Source organism: Anneissia japonica, unplaced genomic scaffold (assembly GCF_011630105.1).
Source record: "Anneissia japonica isolate Jap-2015-1 unplaced genomic scaffold, ASM1163010v1 scaffold284860_len1800451_cov186, whole genome shotgun sequence".
Taxonomy (NCBI): Eukaryota; Metazoa; Echinodermata; class Crinoidea; order Comatulida; family Comatulidae; genus Anneissia; species Anneissia japonica.
The window spans coordinates 750,851-770,090 of record NW_022706010.1 but is presented as its reverse complement, the minus strand read 5'-3'; the positions used below and the strand labels follow the sequence as shown (position 1 = coordinate 770,090).

Below are 19,240 nucleotides of genomic sequence, written 5' to 3'. Positions count from 1 at the left end.
ACTATGTACCTCCTGTATAACTATTATAGTTTGATTCTCTATTTTTATTAGTAATATTGTATTTTTTTTCTGATTCTGATATCCAGTCACAGACAAGACACGCAGAAATGATTATAATTTGAATACAATGTTTATTACCTTCGGTATGGTTGTGAGCTCCATCAGGAAGAGCTAAAAATGGTAGGTATTTCCATTCCTCTGGTAATTCTGAACTGTTCTCAGCCTCTCCATCAATAAGTGGTGGGTAGGAGAAATCCACCTGTGTTAAAATAAGTCACATACCAGTCGATGAGATATACGTAACCTATATGTAGGGTATGCTAGGGGCTGTTAGTAGGAAAAGTTTCATCTACTTTTGGCCTACAGTCCAAGACTTCATCCTATAACATTAAATTACAAATACCATATTTATTTGAATAAACGCCCTCTCCATAGTAACATTTGGAATAAATGATTTCATCGAATACCCCCCACCCTCCACCCCTAAATGCATGTAAACAAAACTATTGGAAGCAATATCATTCTCAACACATTCTATTAATTTTCTGCTCTGGACAGTAGAATAGACTGATTTTATAGTCACCTAAGATGACGTCATCAAAATTTGGCCGAGTGGGTAATTAGTTGTTTACATCGTCGAAAGTGGTGTATATTCAGTGCTGACTAAGGTGATCACCATTGACTTAGAAGTACATATTCAGCTTATATACTGTCATTTTGTTGCAATTTCTGTATGCAATATTTAAACTACTGTATAGGACAAAATTAAATTGCTGAATTGTAAAATTAAGATGTTTTTTTGACTACGATGACCAACAATAAATAAAAACCCATATGTTGCTTTTTATACCTGCATGGCTGTAATTTCTCCTCGAAACATTTATTATTTCAGTACGTTTAACAAGTTAAAATTTAAATTACCATATACAAGTTTCTTCTATCTGTATGCAGATATATTTTAACTTTAATCATTGAGATCTTAGAATGTCTGAAAATACAAATTACCCATTCGGCAGTGGAAGCCTGATTAGGCTAGTAAATGTAGAGAATCGGTGAGAAGAGGAGCATGTGCTTAAGATCCAGTGTTAAAGCTGCTATCCTTACACTCCCACATGGTTAGAAGTCTAATTGAATTTTTAACAATTGTAAGGTACTGCTGGCTGGTATTGAAAACCAACCATGCAGCTGATTGTATGACGTGATAGGCCCGTCTATTCTACTATCCTAGATACCAAAAAGGTGTAAAATTTAAAAACAAATAATATTAACTTAGACATCCCAATGAAATTTAGCAATGCAGTCAACTCAAAAAATTAAGGTTGGTATAGAAGATTTTGTCTAAGAAATGCTAATAAAACAGAGAAAAAGGCACAATAAAATATTTTCTTTTTAAGTTTGGGTATGCAGAGCTCGCCTTGACGGCCTGTCACTTTATCAACATCTTGCGGTAATGCTATAATCAAATATAAATTTTGAAAGTTAAAGAAGAGGAATTTGTAAGTGAGAAAAGAAACGTTTAAAATTTCAACTTAAAAGAGAACTAGCAAAATGATTTTTTGTCCTACAGGAGATTTTTGATATGCCATTAATAATAGAACCAACCTTAAAATCGTTTTTTGTTAATTGGTTATTAAGTTATAGGCCATTATATACGATTTTACCGTGACGTCACTGGCGAAAAAATTAACAAAAGATCGTGTAAATAGCGCCACGTAGGGTATCTGCCGCGTGCGATCTTTGCGTGCATGCTGTAACCATGGTTGTTGTAACTTGCATATCAAGTCATAGGCCTATAACTACATCAGCGGTTGTCTTCAGAAGAATTACAGCTATGGTTACAGCATGCACGCAAAGATCGTACGCGGCGGATACCCTACACGGTTTTATTTACACGATTTTTTGTTACCTTTTTCGCCAGTGACGTCAGGATTAAATTGTATTCAATGGCCTATAACTCCAAAAGAAATTGCCAAAAAGCGATTTTAAGGTAGATTATATTAAATATTAACGGCATATCAAAATTCCCCTCTAGAACTAAAAATCAGTTTGCTAGTTCCCTTTTAAGCAAAAAAAATATATATACTTGTTTAGCGTCACCACCTCCACTTGAATTTTCAAGCAAAATAAAAAGTTTAGAGGCGGGAATTTTTTTTTAAATAAAAAAATGAATATTGTCCAGAAAATTCTAATCAAAATAAGTATAGACCTATTTTAAGTGAATTAAAACAATGATTTCACCAACTAGGTGTAATATTTATTGTAGGCCTATTAAAAATGATTAATTTTAACACATTTTATTTGATTACTGATACTGTAGAATTAAAAAAAAAAAAAAAAAAACCCCTCCCCACCTAAAATTGTGTTGATGTGATGTGATGTGACGCTAAACAAGAAATTTTTTTATTTAGCCTTGATGTACTCGTTATTTCCAGCCTATTCATGTATATTTAACAATTAGACTATCCTATCACTTACACAGTCACAGGCCTAGTTTAGGGCACATAGAAAAAAACATTAGATTATCACTCTTTTAAAAAAAAAAATCAATAAGGGAGGGCGGTTTTTTTTTTTTTTTTTTTTGATTGAACAATAGATTATTTCGCTCTGTTTTTATCGATGAGTGAGGGACTGTATATATTTGGCTAGTAATAGTAAATATTGTATAAAAAATGGTTTAATTTTATAGTTTTTTAAAGAAAATGTATTTGAAGTCACAAAATTGCATTGTTATTTTTATGCTGTTCAAAATAATTGATGCAGCTAAAAAAATATTTTTTTATTCCTGCATCAATATTTCCCGAATTTTTGACCCGGGCGGGAGTGATAATCAAATAAATTTTTCTATTTGCCCTTAGCCATTATTATTTTATCACCACAATCCATATTTTTACACATTGTTTTGTATTTATTATATTAATATTATATATTTAGGCTACCTACCTAGGCCTATGTTGTTAATAATGGAAAAAGATAGGCCTACTACTAGTACTAGGCCTTGTCTGTTTGATGACCTGTGTTCATGTGATCAAATATTTTTAGTCAAGGCAAGACAAGCTGAAAACACTGGATTTGACTAGACCTAACTAGCCTAATAACAAGCGTATAGAGAACCCGACTCTCATTAGACTAGTCTCTACCCCAGGCCTATCCTAGCCTACCAACCAGCTGACGTCGCTTGCATCGCAGCCAAGCTAGGCCTAGCCTTTTCTAGAGGCCTAGGAGGGTAAGCAGGCCCCAGCCTAGAGAGACAGAGGGAGGGGGACTAGCGTGGGCCTAGAGAACAGACACAACACCCTCTTAGTCTTACCTGACAACCTCTTTTGTGATGAAATCCAACCACAACAACATGAAGGATGAATATCCCACCCTTTTTAACTTCAGCCATAACATAACACTAAAACCTCACTCGATACTTCTTCACCGCATACGACGACTACAAGTCGTCACGATTTGTTTACATCACTCACTCTCTCTTTCGTCGCTGAGACATGGACTGACTTCGCCTATGGAAGGCAATCACCGCCAAAAATACAAATTTACACAAACGACGTACTTTTTCCAACAACGTACTTTTACAAACGAACAACGTATTTTTACAAACAAACAATGTATATTGACAAACGATGTGCTTTTACACACGAACAACGTATTTCCCCAAAACGATGTAAATTACCAAATGAACAAAAGACTCATTTTTAAAGTCGGGTAACTGCTAAAATGTAGGTCTATCTGTCACTCTGAAAGAAGAACGTCCAATTTTCTTAAAAATAGCCGGCAACAACTCAGTACCAGAGTCATTTAGTGAAGCAGTTAATAGTGGAAATCACCACCTTGGTAATTATTATAATTTCTTTTTTTGTTTTGTGCTCTATTATAGCCCAACCAACCAGCATCCTCATGATTATACAGACATGTTTGTTTGATTGCCATTGTTTTATTATTTCATATCAATTTGTTTGGTCCACTTATTAACTGCAAATGTGCCGCCATGAAAATCCTTATAGGCCTATCTCTTAACCATTTCTTCAAAAACATCGCCTGATTTTACTACAAAAACTAGAGGTCGGATAACTTAGGTTGAGACTGTTTATAGAAGGTTGTAAAACATCTATTGTAAATAATTTACAAAATATTTGTTTTTGGTTGAACTACGAAAATATAAGGGATATGAGCGTGTTTTCAGCGGATTTGAGGCGGCTTTGAGGAGTCTATTTTACTTACAACGTGAAAATTATAACTTTGCCTATAACACCGATCTATTTGCTTAAGGTTGAAGAGGCAACAGAAAGGCAAATTTCAGTTATATATTAAAAATAATCTCATTGAAGAATTTGTTTTCCCGTTTTTTTGCACTTTCAAATGCTTTCAAGAAGAAAAACTGCTCACAGCCGCTCAGGGATATGATCCGGGCGCGCGTTCTATTTTGTGAACTGATGAAAATATGGTACCTGCTGTATCAAAGACTTGTTAAAATTCAAGAATTGAATATGCTTGATATTGGACTTATCTTTTTTACATTGTTATGAATGATTGGGAATTTATTTTCAATAGTGTTCACGAGTAAATGATCGTTTAATGCATTTTATATACCCTTCCATTTTTCGAAGAATTTCTTTCTGTGAATGAAATTGAGGGAAATAGGGCTTTAATTTTAAAATTCATTGTAAAATTATGATTTTTAGAATACTTGCCCTAAGTAGAATATCAGGGATGAATGGTTAGTATATTTAATTTCTATCCTACATATACACACATATTTTGGACAGTATCGTCATGTAAAATTAATTCTCTGTGATATATAAAGCAAATACAATTATTCGGTATATAGTCCTCGTTTTAATAATATTTAGTCCATGTCTGCATCCTGGGTGGTTCAAAAGGCCTATAGATAAGTGCATGATTTTTCACTGAGGATTTCCGTTCGATTGATATGTATTTTAAGCTCCACTATAATAATGATGATGATGATGGTGATGATGATGATGATGATGATGATGATGATGATGATGGTGATGATGATGATGATGATGATGATAGTAATACATAGCACACGTACGTATCCACTGTTGTCTTACTCTACGCGCTTGAATTATTGATTTTTTTAAAAATTATTATTTATTTATTTATGAGTGTCCCACCAACCACCATCACCGCTACTAGAACTAGTACAATTAGTGTTGCCAATATTAAACTTGTGTCTGTGCCACAAAATAAAAAAGAAATTATAATAATTACCAAGAGAATGGCAATTTCCAGGTTAATTTAGAAGTTCGACTTCTCTGTTTAATAGTCTAACTGCTTCACTAAATGACTCTGATACGGTACCGATTTGTTGCCGGCCATTTTAAAGAAAATTGTGTAGCTCTGGGACTGTACACCGGACATTCTTCTTTCAGAGTGACCGATAGACCTACTCACTTTAACAACTACCCGACTTTAAAAATGGACGAGCCCGTTGTTCATTTGAAAATTTACATCGTTTGAGAAAATACGTTGTTCGAGTGGTATGTAATTGTTCGTGTGACAATATAAGTTGTTCGTCTATAACAACACACTGTTTGTCAATACGTTGTTTATTTGTAAAAATACGTTGTTCGTTTTTGTCAAAATGCATTGTTTGTTTGTAAAAATACGTTGTATAAATTTGTATTGCTGGCGGTGATTGCCTTCCATATTCCCGGCTGGCGGAAACGGAAATAGAAAAGGATCAAGAGATATTTGAAGAGCTTAATTAATTGTTTATTTAAGTAAGTTATCAACAATTTAAAAAAAATGAAAATGAGAAAAAAAATTTTACATCAATCAACGGACAGTTAAATAATATGCCTATCTTACCTTTAAGGAAATGTAAGATTTATTGGTTCTCCACTTGGAATTCGCACTCCACACAAGAAGAGTCCCTCATTGATCTATTATAGCCTACCGATGAGATCAGTGGGTTCGATCCATACAAAAGTTGCAAAGTTTCAATTATAAAAATATGAAACGTATTATCAACTGAAAATATAATTTTACTTTAAAAAAATGATGAATATCAAATTAATACAATTACAACAAGGCATAGAAACAACCTGAAACAACGAATTATTCTAGTACTAGGAGTGGGGGCGGGGTGGAATGTCTTTCATGGGTCGTGGCCTAATACTTTTCGCAATCATATATTGAGTCTCTATAGCAGCACAGGGCTGAATTACATGAGATGACTTATAATTGAACGACTATGAATATTGATTCGCACGTCAGAATTCCAGAGAATATAATAATAATAATAATATTAATAATATTTATTAATAATAATAATAATGATAATGATAATGATAATAATAATAATATAAAATAATAATAATAATAATAATAATATAATAATAATAATAATAATAATAATAATAATATAATAATAATAATAATAATAACAATAATACTTTATTCATTTTTATTGTCACTAGGCGGTTTTAACGACTCATGATTTAGAAATATTTATTTTCCAGGTCTTAATTCGCACTTCGTTGTAGACACAACATGTTAACGATTAATTGGCTTTCATTTCACAAAATGTCCATCCAAAAATATCGTAATTTTTATTTACAGTACCGTATATCACGTGGTCCTAAATCTCGGTCTTCCTTTATAACCCGTCCAATTTGATTGAAATAGATTTCCCATGATAATTATAATTAACCGGGAATTGAAATACAATATTGAAACATTTTACTTTTTATTACTTTCTTATTGACAATTGATAGAAAGCAAAGTGAATTGTGTTGCGACATAAATTTATGGTTAAGATTTGAGTATCCGCAATCACTCAGTCAATGTCTTGACTACCATAGGCCTCCATATAGTGGTGACTATAATAATGTTGTATTTTAATCCACACGCCCCCTGCTGAAAATGTATTAACCATCTATCTTGTCAACTCTGCCACTTCACACGTCACTGCCAATCTTCCTGAAGTTCTCTTTTGCCTCCCCCTCAGAATTAGCTGTAGCTCCGATGTTTTTTTTTATTGCTTTAACCATAGCCTACTAGTAGGCTAACTTAGGTCTACCTGAACTAGGCCTACTACTATTTAGTGGCGTAGAAAAATATTTTTGTGTATAAGAGACAGGTGTCGTAACAGGCGCGGGGAGGGGGCAGGGGGAAACTTCCCCTTCCCTTTCCTGACTGTTTTTACCGGGCTGAACAAGCCGTCGTACCGGGCTGGGTAATAAGAGAAAAGAAAGAGGGGAGAGGGAGGGAAAGAGAAAGAAGAGGAAAAGAAAATGAAAGAAAAAGAGAAGAGAAAAAGAAAGACAAGAATAAAAAGGAAGATATCATAATGACCAGACTCACAACACCCTGCAACCCCTTCTCCACTTTAAAAACTGTCATAACTCCTTTGATCTATGCTGCCCAATTGCGTAACCACTGGGGGACAAGGGGGAAATATCTGTCTTGGAGGAAAAATCTTCCCCACCCCTTTATAAATGCCCTTTTCATCCCCTGAAAGTGCCTAAAAACCGTGCGCGTTAACATGGGCCAATTTCCTCTAAAAATTGCACATTTTAGGGAGTTTTGACCAATTCCAACGAAATTAGAATTAAAAACACCGGGGGACAATTGGGGAAAATCCATCTTTGGAAAGTCTTTCCGCACCCCTTGACAAATGCATCCTCTGAAAGTGCCCAAAATTCTCAAATTGTTTGCGCGCATTTCTTGTAACGGTAGGCCAATTTCCTCGGCCCTATACATTGCACATTTTAGGGAGTTTTCATCAATTCCGACGAAATTAGAATTACAAACACAAAAATATTTATGCTTTTAAGTTATTTAAACACTTAATAGTCCCGAACTCAAGAAAGACAAACTTAAGATAGATCGTTTTAACCTAAGAAGGGCCTCAATGTGTACTGATGGTGAAAGAATATGTTTGTAATAAATAAAACCATATGATGAAAATGCTTAGGTCTATATTTAGTTTCAAACACACGTGTGCGGCCTATATTATAAATAAGATAAGCCCTATGTCGTACTGTTTTCTATATGGGGAGTGGGGCGGGGTGGGTATGGTAAATTACTAACCGGGAAAATAAATACCCACTCTGACCCAAGACCACTGTTACGCGCCTGGTGTCTCGCCAATGTGTGCCCTTGTGCGGACAGGGGATGTTCCCCCTCTGAAGCTGGAAACCTTGTTTTTGCAAAATAAATTGATGCAATTTGCTATTATAGGCCTAATCAATAAATTCCTCATCAACCGATATAACCTTAAACATTAACATTCAGTGTGAAATGTGGCTCTCTTTGCAATCATATCTAACATCTAAGGAAAGAAGAGCATAGATTGGTACCAGATAAAACATTAATACATTATGCTAATCTTTGTAAGCGCATAAGACAGTGCAAATTATTTCTGTGACAGTCCTTTGAATGTGTAAAGCTCCATTTTATGCCATACATATTCAAAATATTGGGGGGATGATACAATGGACCAGCCCCCCCCCCACCCTTGTCAAATATTGCGGGATATATCCCCATCCCCTCCCCCGGGATCTACGCCTATGTACTATTACAGTACTTTATTTATAGGCCTTTTTAAAGTTTTTCTTTCTAATTAATATTTTGAATTTATTATAACTTAAACTTACACATAAATATATGGTTTTTTCAGCTTTTTTTTAAGTATTGTCTTGTATTAATTAGGCTTAATTTATATTAACAATTTTTTTTCTGAGTAATACCATTAATGTTTTTTTGATATGATATTGCTGTTGTGGTTGATTTTAAGTAATTTTTAATTCTATAATCATATTTTTAAATTAATGTCCAATTCATGAGTTAGGCCTACATATAGGCCTACATAGGCCTACGTTTTATTTTTGTAGCTGAGTGACATTTTTGTGTTCAATAAAAAGATACCAAGATATATGCCCTTCTATATTCTTAACTATAGGCAGTATTTGACAGCTGTTGCCCCTGAATTATACTTATCTATTGTTTATATCTTTTCTGTATGTATTTATTTTTATGGTCGAATAAATAGAAAAAATGAAATTAAGAGCATGGCTATGTAATAACCGCGTAACCCAATATCACGTGGTTGGGGTATAGCAATTGACAAATGCTCATATCCCAATTACGGAAAAAGTAGATTGACGCGTGCCACGTGAACCAAACCAACTCACTCGCCTCTTTTTTTGCGACGCCATTTTTGAACCGCCGCTAGGGAGGAAGTGAATACAGTTATTACCGGTTTGACAACAGTAATTACTGAGGGAAGGCCTGCGACGTTTTTAAGCTATACTAATTTTATTTTTGAACTGTATATTAGTTAGTATAACGGTAAGATAGAACCTTTATACAGTTGTAAATTTAGTTATATACAATTTAATCATAGTGATAGCCAAATAGACATATCCCTCCTTCTGTTTTTTACTTTACTAGGACTACAGACTTTTTAGTTAGGCCTAGCCTGCTGGCCTCGCCTTGGCTAGTACACTGTTGTTGTCATCATCTCCACCCATCCGAAGAAAGCCATCCGTTTCGGCCGCGAACCAGTTTGACGGCGAAGTGTTAGGGAATTAAGTGTGATTTGTTTGTCTTATTATTATTAAAATACACTAGGCCTAGCCTATCCTTATTTTACAATATCATCATCATCAGTTACCACACCAGTGAGTGCAGTGAGAATGTTAAGTTGGTTTAAATACAGTACGCTCGTTTCTTGAGACTTTGGTAATGTATGAATCGACGCTAGGCCTAGGTGTAGGTAGGAGGAAGGAGGAGTCTAGAGTAGGCCCCTAGGCCCAAAGTTCTAGACCTCGGCTCTCCCTGGCGAATTGACGTAATATGCCTAGGCCTAAATGAAACATGTTGTTTGCCTTTTCCACAGTTATTTTATTACTTTAAGTCAATAATCATGATATGGTCGCTAATGAACTTTAGTTTTAGTACTCCACCCTAACCTTAACAATAACATAGTAATACTGCAGCTGAGGTTAAGGTTAGGTTTAGGGTGGAGTATTAAAGTGCATTAGCGCCATGATATGTATTAACTATATAATAATCAGTACTATTAATTATGATATATTATAATATTATTAGTCATTCAATGAATCGAATTGACTGAACATACATTATACTGTACACTATTTACATTGTTACAATACAAAAAATGTGTTCCATACATCGCGGTCGAACTTGTTTGCAGTCGAAACAGGCCAACACCCTCCATCCCAGCGTGTGTTGACGGAAGTGTTTGCCAATCAGTCGATGTCATTGTTATGTGAACATTTTTAGCCATACTAACTACATTTATTAATATTTTTTGGCTAATTACTGTACCTTTTTTATATCATTTGGGCTAGCCTGGTCTATCTGATGGTGCTTTTTAAATTGTTTATTTTATTTAAATTTGTCAATATTTTGTAATTTAAATTAAATATATATTTTTTTTAAATTTTACTTTTAACAATGCCTGTATGTGGTAGGGAATGTCGTTCCTGTTGGATTGTTGGAATGTATAAATATCTTAACCTCAATATGCTATGCTTGTATTCTATTAATATTCATACTTTATCGCTTGAAAAAAGATTCCTGAAACCTGAAGATGACTCAGAGGTCGAAACCTTGAACCATGGCCCCACTCTTATTATTTAGAGTAAATTCCTTCTATGTTAATTAGTGCATCAGTTGGTTATTGTGCTAAATTGCATATACACTGTACAGTAGGTGTGGTCTGAGACTACCTAGTTGCCGTAAAGAGGCGTTTATACTGTAGTAGCTACAGTGTACAAGTTCACATCCACAGTTTTCAGTTGAATGTTAACCCATATTTAATACAAATTTAGCATTTTAATTTTTGTTTTGTAAATTATATCTTTAATTACAGTTAAACATGTTGTTCCTTAGAATATAATTAAATAAATTGTATTATTTATTTATTTTTTTTTATAAAACCAGGTCCATATTCTAACCACCAACAGTACTGTACTGGTACTATAGATCCATAATATGGAATATTGATTAAAAAAATTTTTTAATTTAGGTGCAAGATGGGTAATTTTGGAAGTATATTTGCACGCTTGTTTTCCAAAAAAGAAATGAGGATATTGATGGTTGGACTTGATGCTGCAGGGAAGACCACAATTTTGTACAAGCTAAAACTTGGAGAAATTGTTACAACAATTCCAACAATTGGTAAGTGACATACATACGTACATGCAATACTCAGCTAAGCTGCTTTGAGAGAGCAGCTTAGCTCAGTCGGCTAATCTGGTTATAGCCACTGTTTGTGCGCTGAACCGTAATGATAGGTCCCCGGTTCAATTCCCATCACTGCCTCTCCTTGTGTTTCAGCTGGAGGGCTGAAATACAAGTTACAATAGCGCACCGTCTTTTGGATGAGACGTTTAAGCTGTTGGTCCTGTGTGCATTAATGTCCCATGTGCACTTTAATGAACGCAGTACACTCTTCGGAAAAGATTGGGGGATTGTCTCCCGGTGTACTGCCCATTCACCACCAGAAGGACCCCACTAGAAGTAAGTCGTCTTCTAGACTTTCATGGGCTATTCTTGGTGTTTACACCGACTACTGTAAATCCAGTCCAATCCAATCAAATCTAAATATTAACCAACACTTAATATTTAAGCCACTGGAAATTTTCTGTAAAACTAACCAACCAATTAACTTTACTGTAAAAAGTTCAGTGTGACTTTGTAAACTCCCCCAGTGTGCCCAGGAAATTTGACCAGGTTAGTATAGTCATACCGTGTTGGAAAATCCAGAGCGATCAGCACGACTTGGTCAAATCTTCCTGAGCGCATGCTAATAACATAAGACCAAGAAAACGGAATATCTCACTAAAACCTAATGAGTTTTATATTGTGCACAGTGGTACAATTTTCGTCATGGTCAAAATTAATGAGAACACAAAGCTAGTTGCATGTAAACTGATATTTGATTCCATTATTCTGAGTCATTGTTTTAGCAGATCATAGCTGTTAACGTAACAGGTTCATTATTTCATCAGCCCATGAATTTCCGACCATATTGCTGAGCCAGAATTGCTACAGGACGGCAATTTTTTGCCGACCTAGGCCTAGATTTTTTTGCTTCAAAAACTGCTTGGGAAGTCAAAAACAGACTGAAGCAGGCTGTAGCAGACACTAAATTTCATGTACGTCGTCAAACCAAGGAAATTGGTGGTTCATAAAACAGATTTGTTTGTACAATAACTATTTATAATAGGCATGCAGTACGTACGATTTGTGTACAATCGTCTTGTCTTTCTCGCCTAGTCGTTTCGTTTTTTTTTGTCAACATTGTCAAAATGAAAGTTTAATGTCATATATAAGAATATGAAATTTTATAAAAAAAATCCTAAAATTTTAATTGCTATAACTTTTCATTTTGTTGGTCAATTTTCATGAATCAAATTGCAGTTTATAGAAGCATTTAACAAGCTTGTGGTCAAAAGAAATCAAATATAACAGACACTGCGAAGTACCCAAACGTTAGTAACTAACACCATAAAACGTATGGCACGCATAGACCAATAATTGACGGCTGTACTCCCAACTAGTATCGGATTGTCGATGCCACAGTAAAGATCAAAGTACTGTACGCACACGCTATGTTCGAGAATGGAGATGTGCATGCTTTTGTTGAATTGCCTTGCCTGAGGTATGCCAAAACCAGCGTACTGTCCCTATATGTTAAACTGAGTAATTAGAAAGAATGTGCCAGTATTGTATACTTTAGTACAGAGAAGCTGTAATACTATTTCTCATAATTTTGGCGGTTTCAGTAAGTGACCTATCATTTTGAAGAATATACAGGTATTAGAATGTCAAGATTTGGTCACTGATACTGGTTTTGGCATGGCAAGCCGCATATGATGCCCTCTGTGTATTGTGATTGGATAAAATTTTAATGTTGGGATGTTGATGGTTACAAAGATCAAGCTAATAAACAGAGCAGAAATTTTACATCCACATTCAAAATCCTTTGTAGAAAGAGTGTTGAAATAGTCATGGAAGTGTGTCTGCAGAACCGATTGAAAGCTAAATGTACGTGAAAACAGCAGAGGCTAAAATTTCAACAATGCGAAAGTGAAACTTAAAAGCAGACCAAAAAAATCAATGAATTTAAACATCATCATTGCACTTTCCAATAATTTAAATTTAGTTAATGTGATAATTTTTGTACTAAGTGATAATATTCTTATATTTTTTTCCCAGGTTTCAACGTGGAAACAGTAGAATATAAAAACATTAGCTTTACAGTATGGGATGTTGGCGGTCAAGACAAAATCCGACCTCTGTGGAGGCATTATTTCCAAAATACACAAGGTAAAATTTGGGAATTTTCAGTGGCCGTAAAAAATAATTAAAAGATGTATTGTCCCTATTTATTAGCTAAAACCGGAAACACTAGACACTGTGCCTTACATTTCCTGTATCGTTAAAACGTGTCGTAACTTATAGTAAATTAATTTTTTCCGTAACATTTTTAATCCAAAGTGAACTATTGTGATGGTCCAAAATGGCCAATTTAATTTAAAAATTCATTAAAAACAATTTTTTTTTTCAATTTTGTCGAAGCGACAATACATCGTTAAGGTGGTGTTGTATTAAAATGATTAAGTGGATGCTATGTATTTCAGATGGACCTTATTTTACCATGGTTTCTATAAAATCACTACCCTGAGGGTCAGTCAGACTTAACAACACTCCAATCAAGAACAGTACCAGGGATATGCGCGTTTCACAAGCACATGTTGTCCCGCAAATGCATGTGTGTGCGTATCTTTTTGACTGTAGTTTTTTTAGGGGACCCTGGCAACAATATCCAAAAGCAGGGCTTAGCAGAAGTGTTAATTATTATACTGCTTTAACTTAGCTGCCCCTACGCATACAAGGAGGCTTCTCGGTTTGTTAGCGAAGTTTCACAACGACTTACTAATAATTGGTAATAAACTTCTTTGATCACCACACTTTTCTTCCGTGGTGATGTCCAATTATGATAAGAACAGCTGCTATTAGTATTAATTTTTTTTTTTGACAGTACAGTATTGACGGTAATACAGTGAATTTAAAGATAAAAAAAGAATACTACAGTAATTGCATAGGGACTTGTTCAAACGATGGATGCAAAAAAGCCCCTCATTTTTATTATTATTTGTGTTTTATTTGCTTTCTTTAACCAGGGTGTATCCATTCAGTGACTACACTACTTTCCAAGGATGCCCTGGTACATACACAGTAAATATTAAAAAAAATATAGAGAAAGAATGTTTACAAATTTGAAATTCAAATGTAACTAAAATGTAAATTAAAAACAATGATATAGAAAAAAAGGAAAGGTATTACTCAATACAGATAAAGGCATCTTTTTTAAATGTAATAGAATGAGAATCAAAATTGTAAAGACATGAGAAAGATGATTATTACCAATTAATTAATTAATTGATTATTAAGATTATTAGAGGCCTGAAAGAATAGTGCTAGGTTATGTGCAGGCATCTGTGCATTTATAATCATTTTTTCCCTTACTCAAATTATTATGTTTCATGTTAATTGTTTCCAAATAGGTTTAATCTTTGTAGTAGACAGTAATGACAGGGAAAGAGCTCAAGAAGCAAAAGATGAACTGAATAGAATGCTAAATGAAGATGAACTTAAGGATGCTGTACTGCTTGTATTTGCAAACAAACAGGTAATTGCTTACTAAAAGTTTGTTGTGCAGTAAGCACCACATATTAGTTATTTGATATGTTATATTTATTTGTTTGGTTAAAATGGGTGTGAAATGATTTCTAGAAATAACAAATTTGAAGAATTAAAAATAAGAAGTTTTAACCCGACCGACTCCGATTTTTCGATGAAAATTGGTAAACATGTTGGGTTTGGCATCAAATGTCCAAATCTCAAATTTTAGCAAAAAATCAAATCAATATTTTTCGAAGTTACAGCAAAACTAAGTTAGGCAATATTGCCCAAAACAGGTGTGGCTGCCAGCCTTTACTTGAACCTTAATATCTCAGCAGTGGTTTGACCAATATTCATAAAATTGGTATTTCTGAAAAGAGAATTAAGGAACCTAAATCTGCCATTATTTTGAAAAATTAACCATATCTAATGTCAATGACTTTCGACCTATATTTTCACCTGGTGGATTGAGTCACCATTAAATTTTAATATATGTAAATTGTGGCCCTGAGTGTTAGCTACAACATACAAATATTGGAGATGTAATATTTCCTATAAGCAAGTAATATATAATCAAAGTTTGCCTGTCTGAGACAAAACCCCCAAAATTACAGTTTTTTTAAAAATAAGTACTGTAAAGGCTCAAACAAGCGCTGCTCTCAAATAGGCACCGCTTTAGATTAACTGCCACTCTCAAATAGGCACTGCAGCAAACATTCTTTTTCGCTAAGCGCCGCTATATATTGCCCTGTGTGTAATGAAGTACTTTGAGCAACGGTTTTAAATTTCAAGGTATACAGATTTAAAATGAATAAGCACAATGCCTCACTGAAGACCACAACAAATTTTTTATTTTATTTTTTATAAGCGTTGCGGCGCTTAGTTGAGCATCTATAAAAGATTCACCTTCAATATCATACATCGATCATGCAATTCAGACATTTTATATTCAAACCAGGTGAACTAAAACTCGCTTGTTGTTTATGGGGTATTTATCAAACAGTACCTACTTTTCCCAAGTTCGCTCTATTTTAGCATTGTCATTTTTACTGATAATTGTACATTCTCCATGAACTGCAAGAGATGGTGTTTTATCACACTATTTCTTGTTTACTAATCCAACATTTATCCTCCTTATTAGGCCAGGAGAACAGTTTAGCTGGCCCATGCTTCATTGTCATAGATGCAAGACGCTATGGTAGTTACATCAGCCTCTTCTGCCATGTCCTCCTCAGCATTAGTGACTGAAACCAAATCAGCTGGGCCAGCTTGAGAACTCAATCTTAATACTTGTAACTTAGATTTTGAATTTTAAATGAATCTGTGAAGCTGAAGTGCTCTTTTGCTTATTCCTTGCAGTTTGAAAACTATCCTTCAACTCAGCCTCAAATCCAGTGATCTCATCAAATGTAACATTAAAGTATTGTATCCCACGGATGTTAGATTTACAGAATGCCATAATTGCATCAGTTGTCAAGATTGGTTCACTGTATGGATGCTGTAAACTAGATTTTGTTAAGCCTTTTCACGCGGCACCACCGATACCATCACATGAGTTCTTAGCATGATAGGTGGATAAAAAACTTTTATTCTGCCTATAGTCCAAAATTGTGACTGATTTCACAGGTTGATAATGTTTCATTTAGGTTAACACAGCAGTATTGTTATTCTGTCAACCTTCATAATAAGACCCTAGTGCTGCAAGTTGAATTTCCAGGCAAAAACAAAATACATTATTTCAGAGATGGTTGTGCAGGACAATAATTAACAAGAACGTTTCTGGATCCGCCCCCTGTATACTTTTCGTCGTTCAATGCCCTAAAAAGTGTCCCCTTAATGGGGGTGTCCAAAGAAGGGGTTCTGTTACATGGTTTTTTTATGTTGCTACAGAACTGTATTGTATTGTTACACATTTTTAAGACTAATGCTTGTTTGTATTTCTGTTATTAGGATTTGCCAAACGCCATGAACGCTGCTGAACTCACAGAAAAATTAGGCCTGCATTCGCTTCGTCAACGCACATGGTACATCCAGGCAACATGCGCAACTAGTGGTGATGGACTCTATGAAGGTCTCGACTGGTTATCTGCTCAGCTCAAGAACGCGAAATAGGTTTGAGCAATAAGAAGGAATTGCAAATTTAATGTAAATGATGATGTCTTACAATAAGCTTTTGGAAAGGCAATTGTCTTCAAGCCATGCTCCATAGGAAAAAATGTTTAATATGTTGTACATGAATTTTCCTAGACACTGAAATGGTGCTTGATAAAAAGCTTTTAAATTCATGTGTGCAAAATATGAAAAAAAATTTTTCTCCGGAGCCTGGCTTTCAGTCAACAAGTTTCTTTTCAAATTAACTTGTCTAGTGTATTATATGTCTTTATAAAAGCGATCGTTAAAAACAAACTTATATAAAAAGATCACAAGTTAGAGCATTCCTATTATAAGAACATAATTATGGATGGTTGAAAGACTGTGAGAGATATCTTTTGTTTTACTTTATTGGGTGTTTTTATTTTTTTTGATATTAGAATTCTTCCATTACAAATGGTCAGATATCCTGATGCTTCATTTCTCTTTGTAAAACATCTAATTATATGTACTGTAGAAAACGATCTTAACATTAAGGTACTGTAACAACTGAGAAATGGTTCTGAATGGGATTTTTGATTATTCAAGATTTACAGTAATTGAATTTGTCTAAATGATTCTTTTGAGAATGTTCATGTTTGTACAGTATGTTAACTGTGAAGCAAAGAATACCATAATACTGACAATTAACAATGAGATACAGTAGTGTATTTATTTATGATAGTAGGAAAGTGCTTAGATGAAAGAAAGTATGGTATTTCAGTATATTCAAACAATCAATTTAATAAAATTTGTCATTTAATTTTTCATGTATTTGTAAACTATTTGTCATCATTATCGTGGCTGCTGAAAATAATTTTTAAAGTTGGCTAATTTTTTTCATTTCAACTTATTTTTTTTTTTTTTAATCATATTTGTAGTGTTTACTGTGTCATTTATTCCAAAACGAATGTCTTTGATTCCCATAATATGGATTCCAAATAATCATATACTAATTTGTATTAGATAATAAATTGATATGTACACAGTATTTATAAATTCATACTATATATCAGGCAATTCTAGTCTTGGTTTGTGAAGATTTAATGAACAGTAATTTTTAAATTCTATCGATGTCATAATATCTTACAGTATATTCTAATTCACTCAGCCTTAGCATTGTCTGGAAATTAAAAAAGTTATTTTGGCACAGGAAGCACATTTTACTCTCTTCCCCTTTATCCTGTCTTGGAAACTGCTGTTGTGGACACCAACATTACAATTGTTTTTGACTCGGGGGTTTTTGTTTGGGGTTTTTACATTGAATTTTTAATCCATATTTTGAATATTACTGACACTTTGCTGGTCAGTAATAGTGTTTGTAAGTTATGACAGGTGACTGGGGGTGATCCGATAGGTATGAGCATCCGGCAAACAGACTTGACAAGATTTATTTGCTGTATATTTTATTTATTGTAGAATATCTTATCAATGTGATAATTTTTTCCCCATGTATGATCAATTTAGGTATGGTACAAATGTGAACTTTACATACTAATTGTGTACCCTCCCATATGTTGAGTAAATACTGTCTAAAAAAATATGGCCTTGAGTCTTCGTGTATTGGTGATCAGTAGAAACTACAGTAAAGCTTGCCTAAGTCGACTTTGCGTAACTAAAATAATATCTAAGTTGATCTTATTTTACATGCCAAATTGTTTTGTAATGATCTGTAATTCAAATTTTATCTACTTCGAACAGTTTTTCAATGTCATTTTGGATTCGACTTGGGCAAATTCAACTCTAGTTTTTCCTTCCAAATTTGAATATTCTTTACCTATAATTCTCATCTGCGACGTCCAAGCTAGTTTCTAGCTTAACTGCAGTTCCACATATATGTGTGAGCGTGAATTTTTGTCATTAAAGAGAAGGGATCTGGGAGTTGGATATGCACCTATACCATATTATAGGACTGTGGTTAAGCGGTACAACACTCGTCTTAGTAGCGAAAGGCTAAAGGTTATCTCATTAGCCATGCCTTTCATTCCAGTGAAAATGAACTTTTCGTTAAGGTCATGTTGCTATTCCAGCACTGCATTTATCTATACATTGTGTAATATCAATCCAAATGTCTGTCCACTCGGATTTAATTTGACGAAAGCATGTGACATGCCTAAATATGGTAATGATTAAATCACACTATGGCCATATAGAGGCACGTCATGACTATAAATGGGCATACAATTTTTTGGTCAAAGTTTGAATACCGTACTCGCGCGAATTAGTGCCCTGTTTAAATAAACTTAAAATTTGAATAAACGATTCCTAAAACAATCAATGATACAGTACAGTACAATATACATCACTGACTTAACTGATTCGAGCTGCGGAGTGGATTCACATTTTTTTATGTCAATTTTAAAATTAGTAGACAGTATCTTTCCAACTTTCCTCTTCTTACATTTGGCAATGAATCGGC

The 19,240-nt window shown here is 34.2% G+C and overlaps 2 protein-coding genes across 2 annotated transcripts in view; one reads left to right on the top strand and one right to left on the bottom strand.

Moving 5' to 3' along the window:
- LOC117105994 (late secretory pathway protein AVL9 homolog) overlaps positions 1-3,475 on the bottom strand; it is a 21,710-nt gene extending 18,235 nt beyond the window's left edge. The window contains exons 1-2 of the mRNA XM_033247297.1: positions 3,308-3,475; positions 139-259 (exon numbers count right to left, since the gene is read on the bottom strand). Coding sequence (XP_033103188.1) covers positions 139-259; positions 3,308-3,385 — 199 coding nt within the window. The 5' untranslated portion in view covers positions 3,386-3,475. The remainder of the gene's footprint in view (positions 1-138; positions 260-3,307) is intronic.
- Positions 3,476-9,165: 5,690 nt separating this feature from the next.
- LOC117105969 (ADP-ribosylation factor 2-like) lies at positions 9,166-18,362 on the top strand. The gene is made up of 5 exons (XM_033247275.1): positions 9,166-9,321; positions 11,027-11,178; positions 13,222-13,332; positions 14,574-14,698; positions 16,642-18,362. Exons 2-5 carry the CDS (start codon positions 11,034-11,036, stop codon positions 16,801-16,803), a joined length of 543 nt encoding a protein of 180 aa, XP_033103166.1. The 5' UTR covers positions 9,166-9,321; positions 11,027-11,033; the 3' UTR covers positions 16,804-18,362.
- The last annotated feature ends 878 nt before the right edge of the window (positions 18,363-19,240 follow it).

Excerpts from the sequence above, each read along its gene's own strand:
- LOC117105969 (XM_033247275.1), top strand. The coding sequence starts at position 11,034 with ATGGGTAATTTTGGAAGTATATTTGCACGCTTGTTTTCCAAAAAAGAA. Across the intron at positions 11,179-13,221 it reads TACAACAATTCCAACAATTG|GTTTCAACGTGGAAACAGTA; the intron begins GTAAGTGACATA and ends TTTTTTTCCCAG. Across the intron at positions 14,699-16,641 it reads TTGTATTTGCAAACAAACAG|GATTTGCCAAACGCCATGAA; the intron begins GTAATTGCTTAC and ends TTCTGTTATTAG.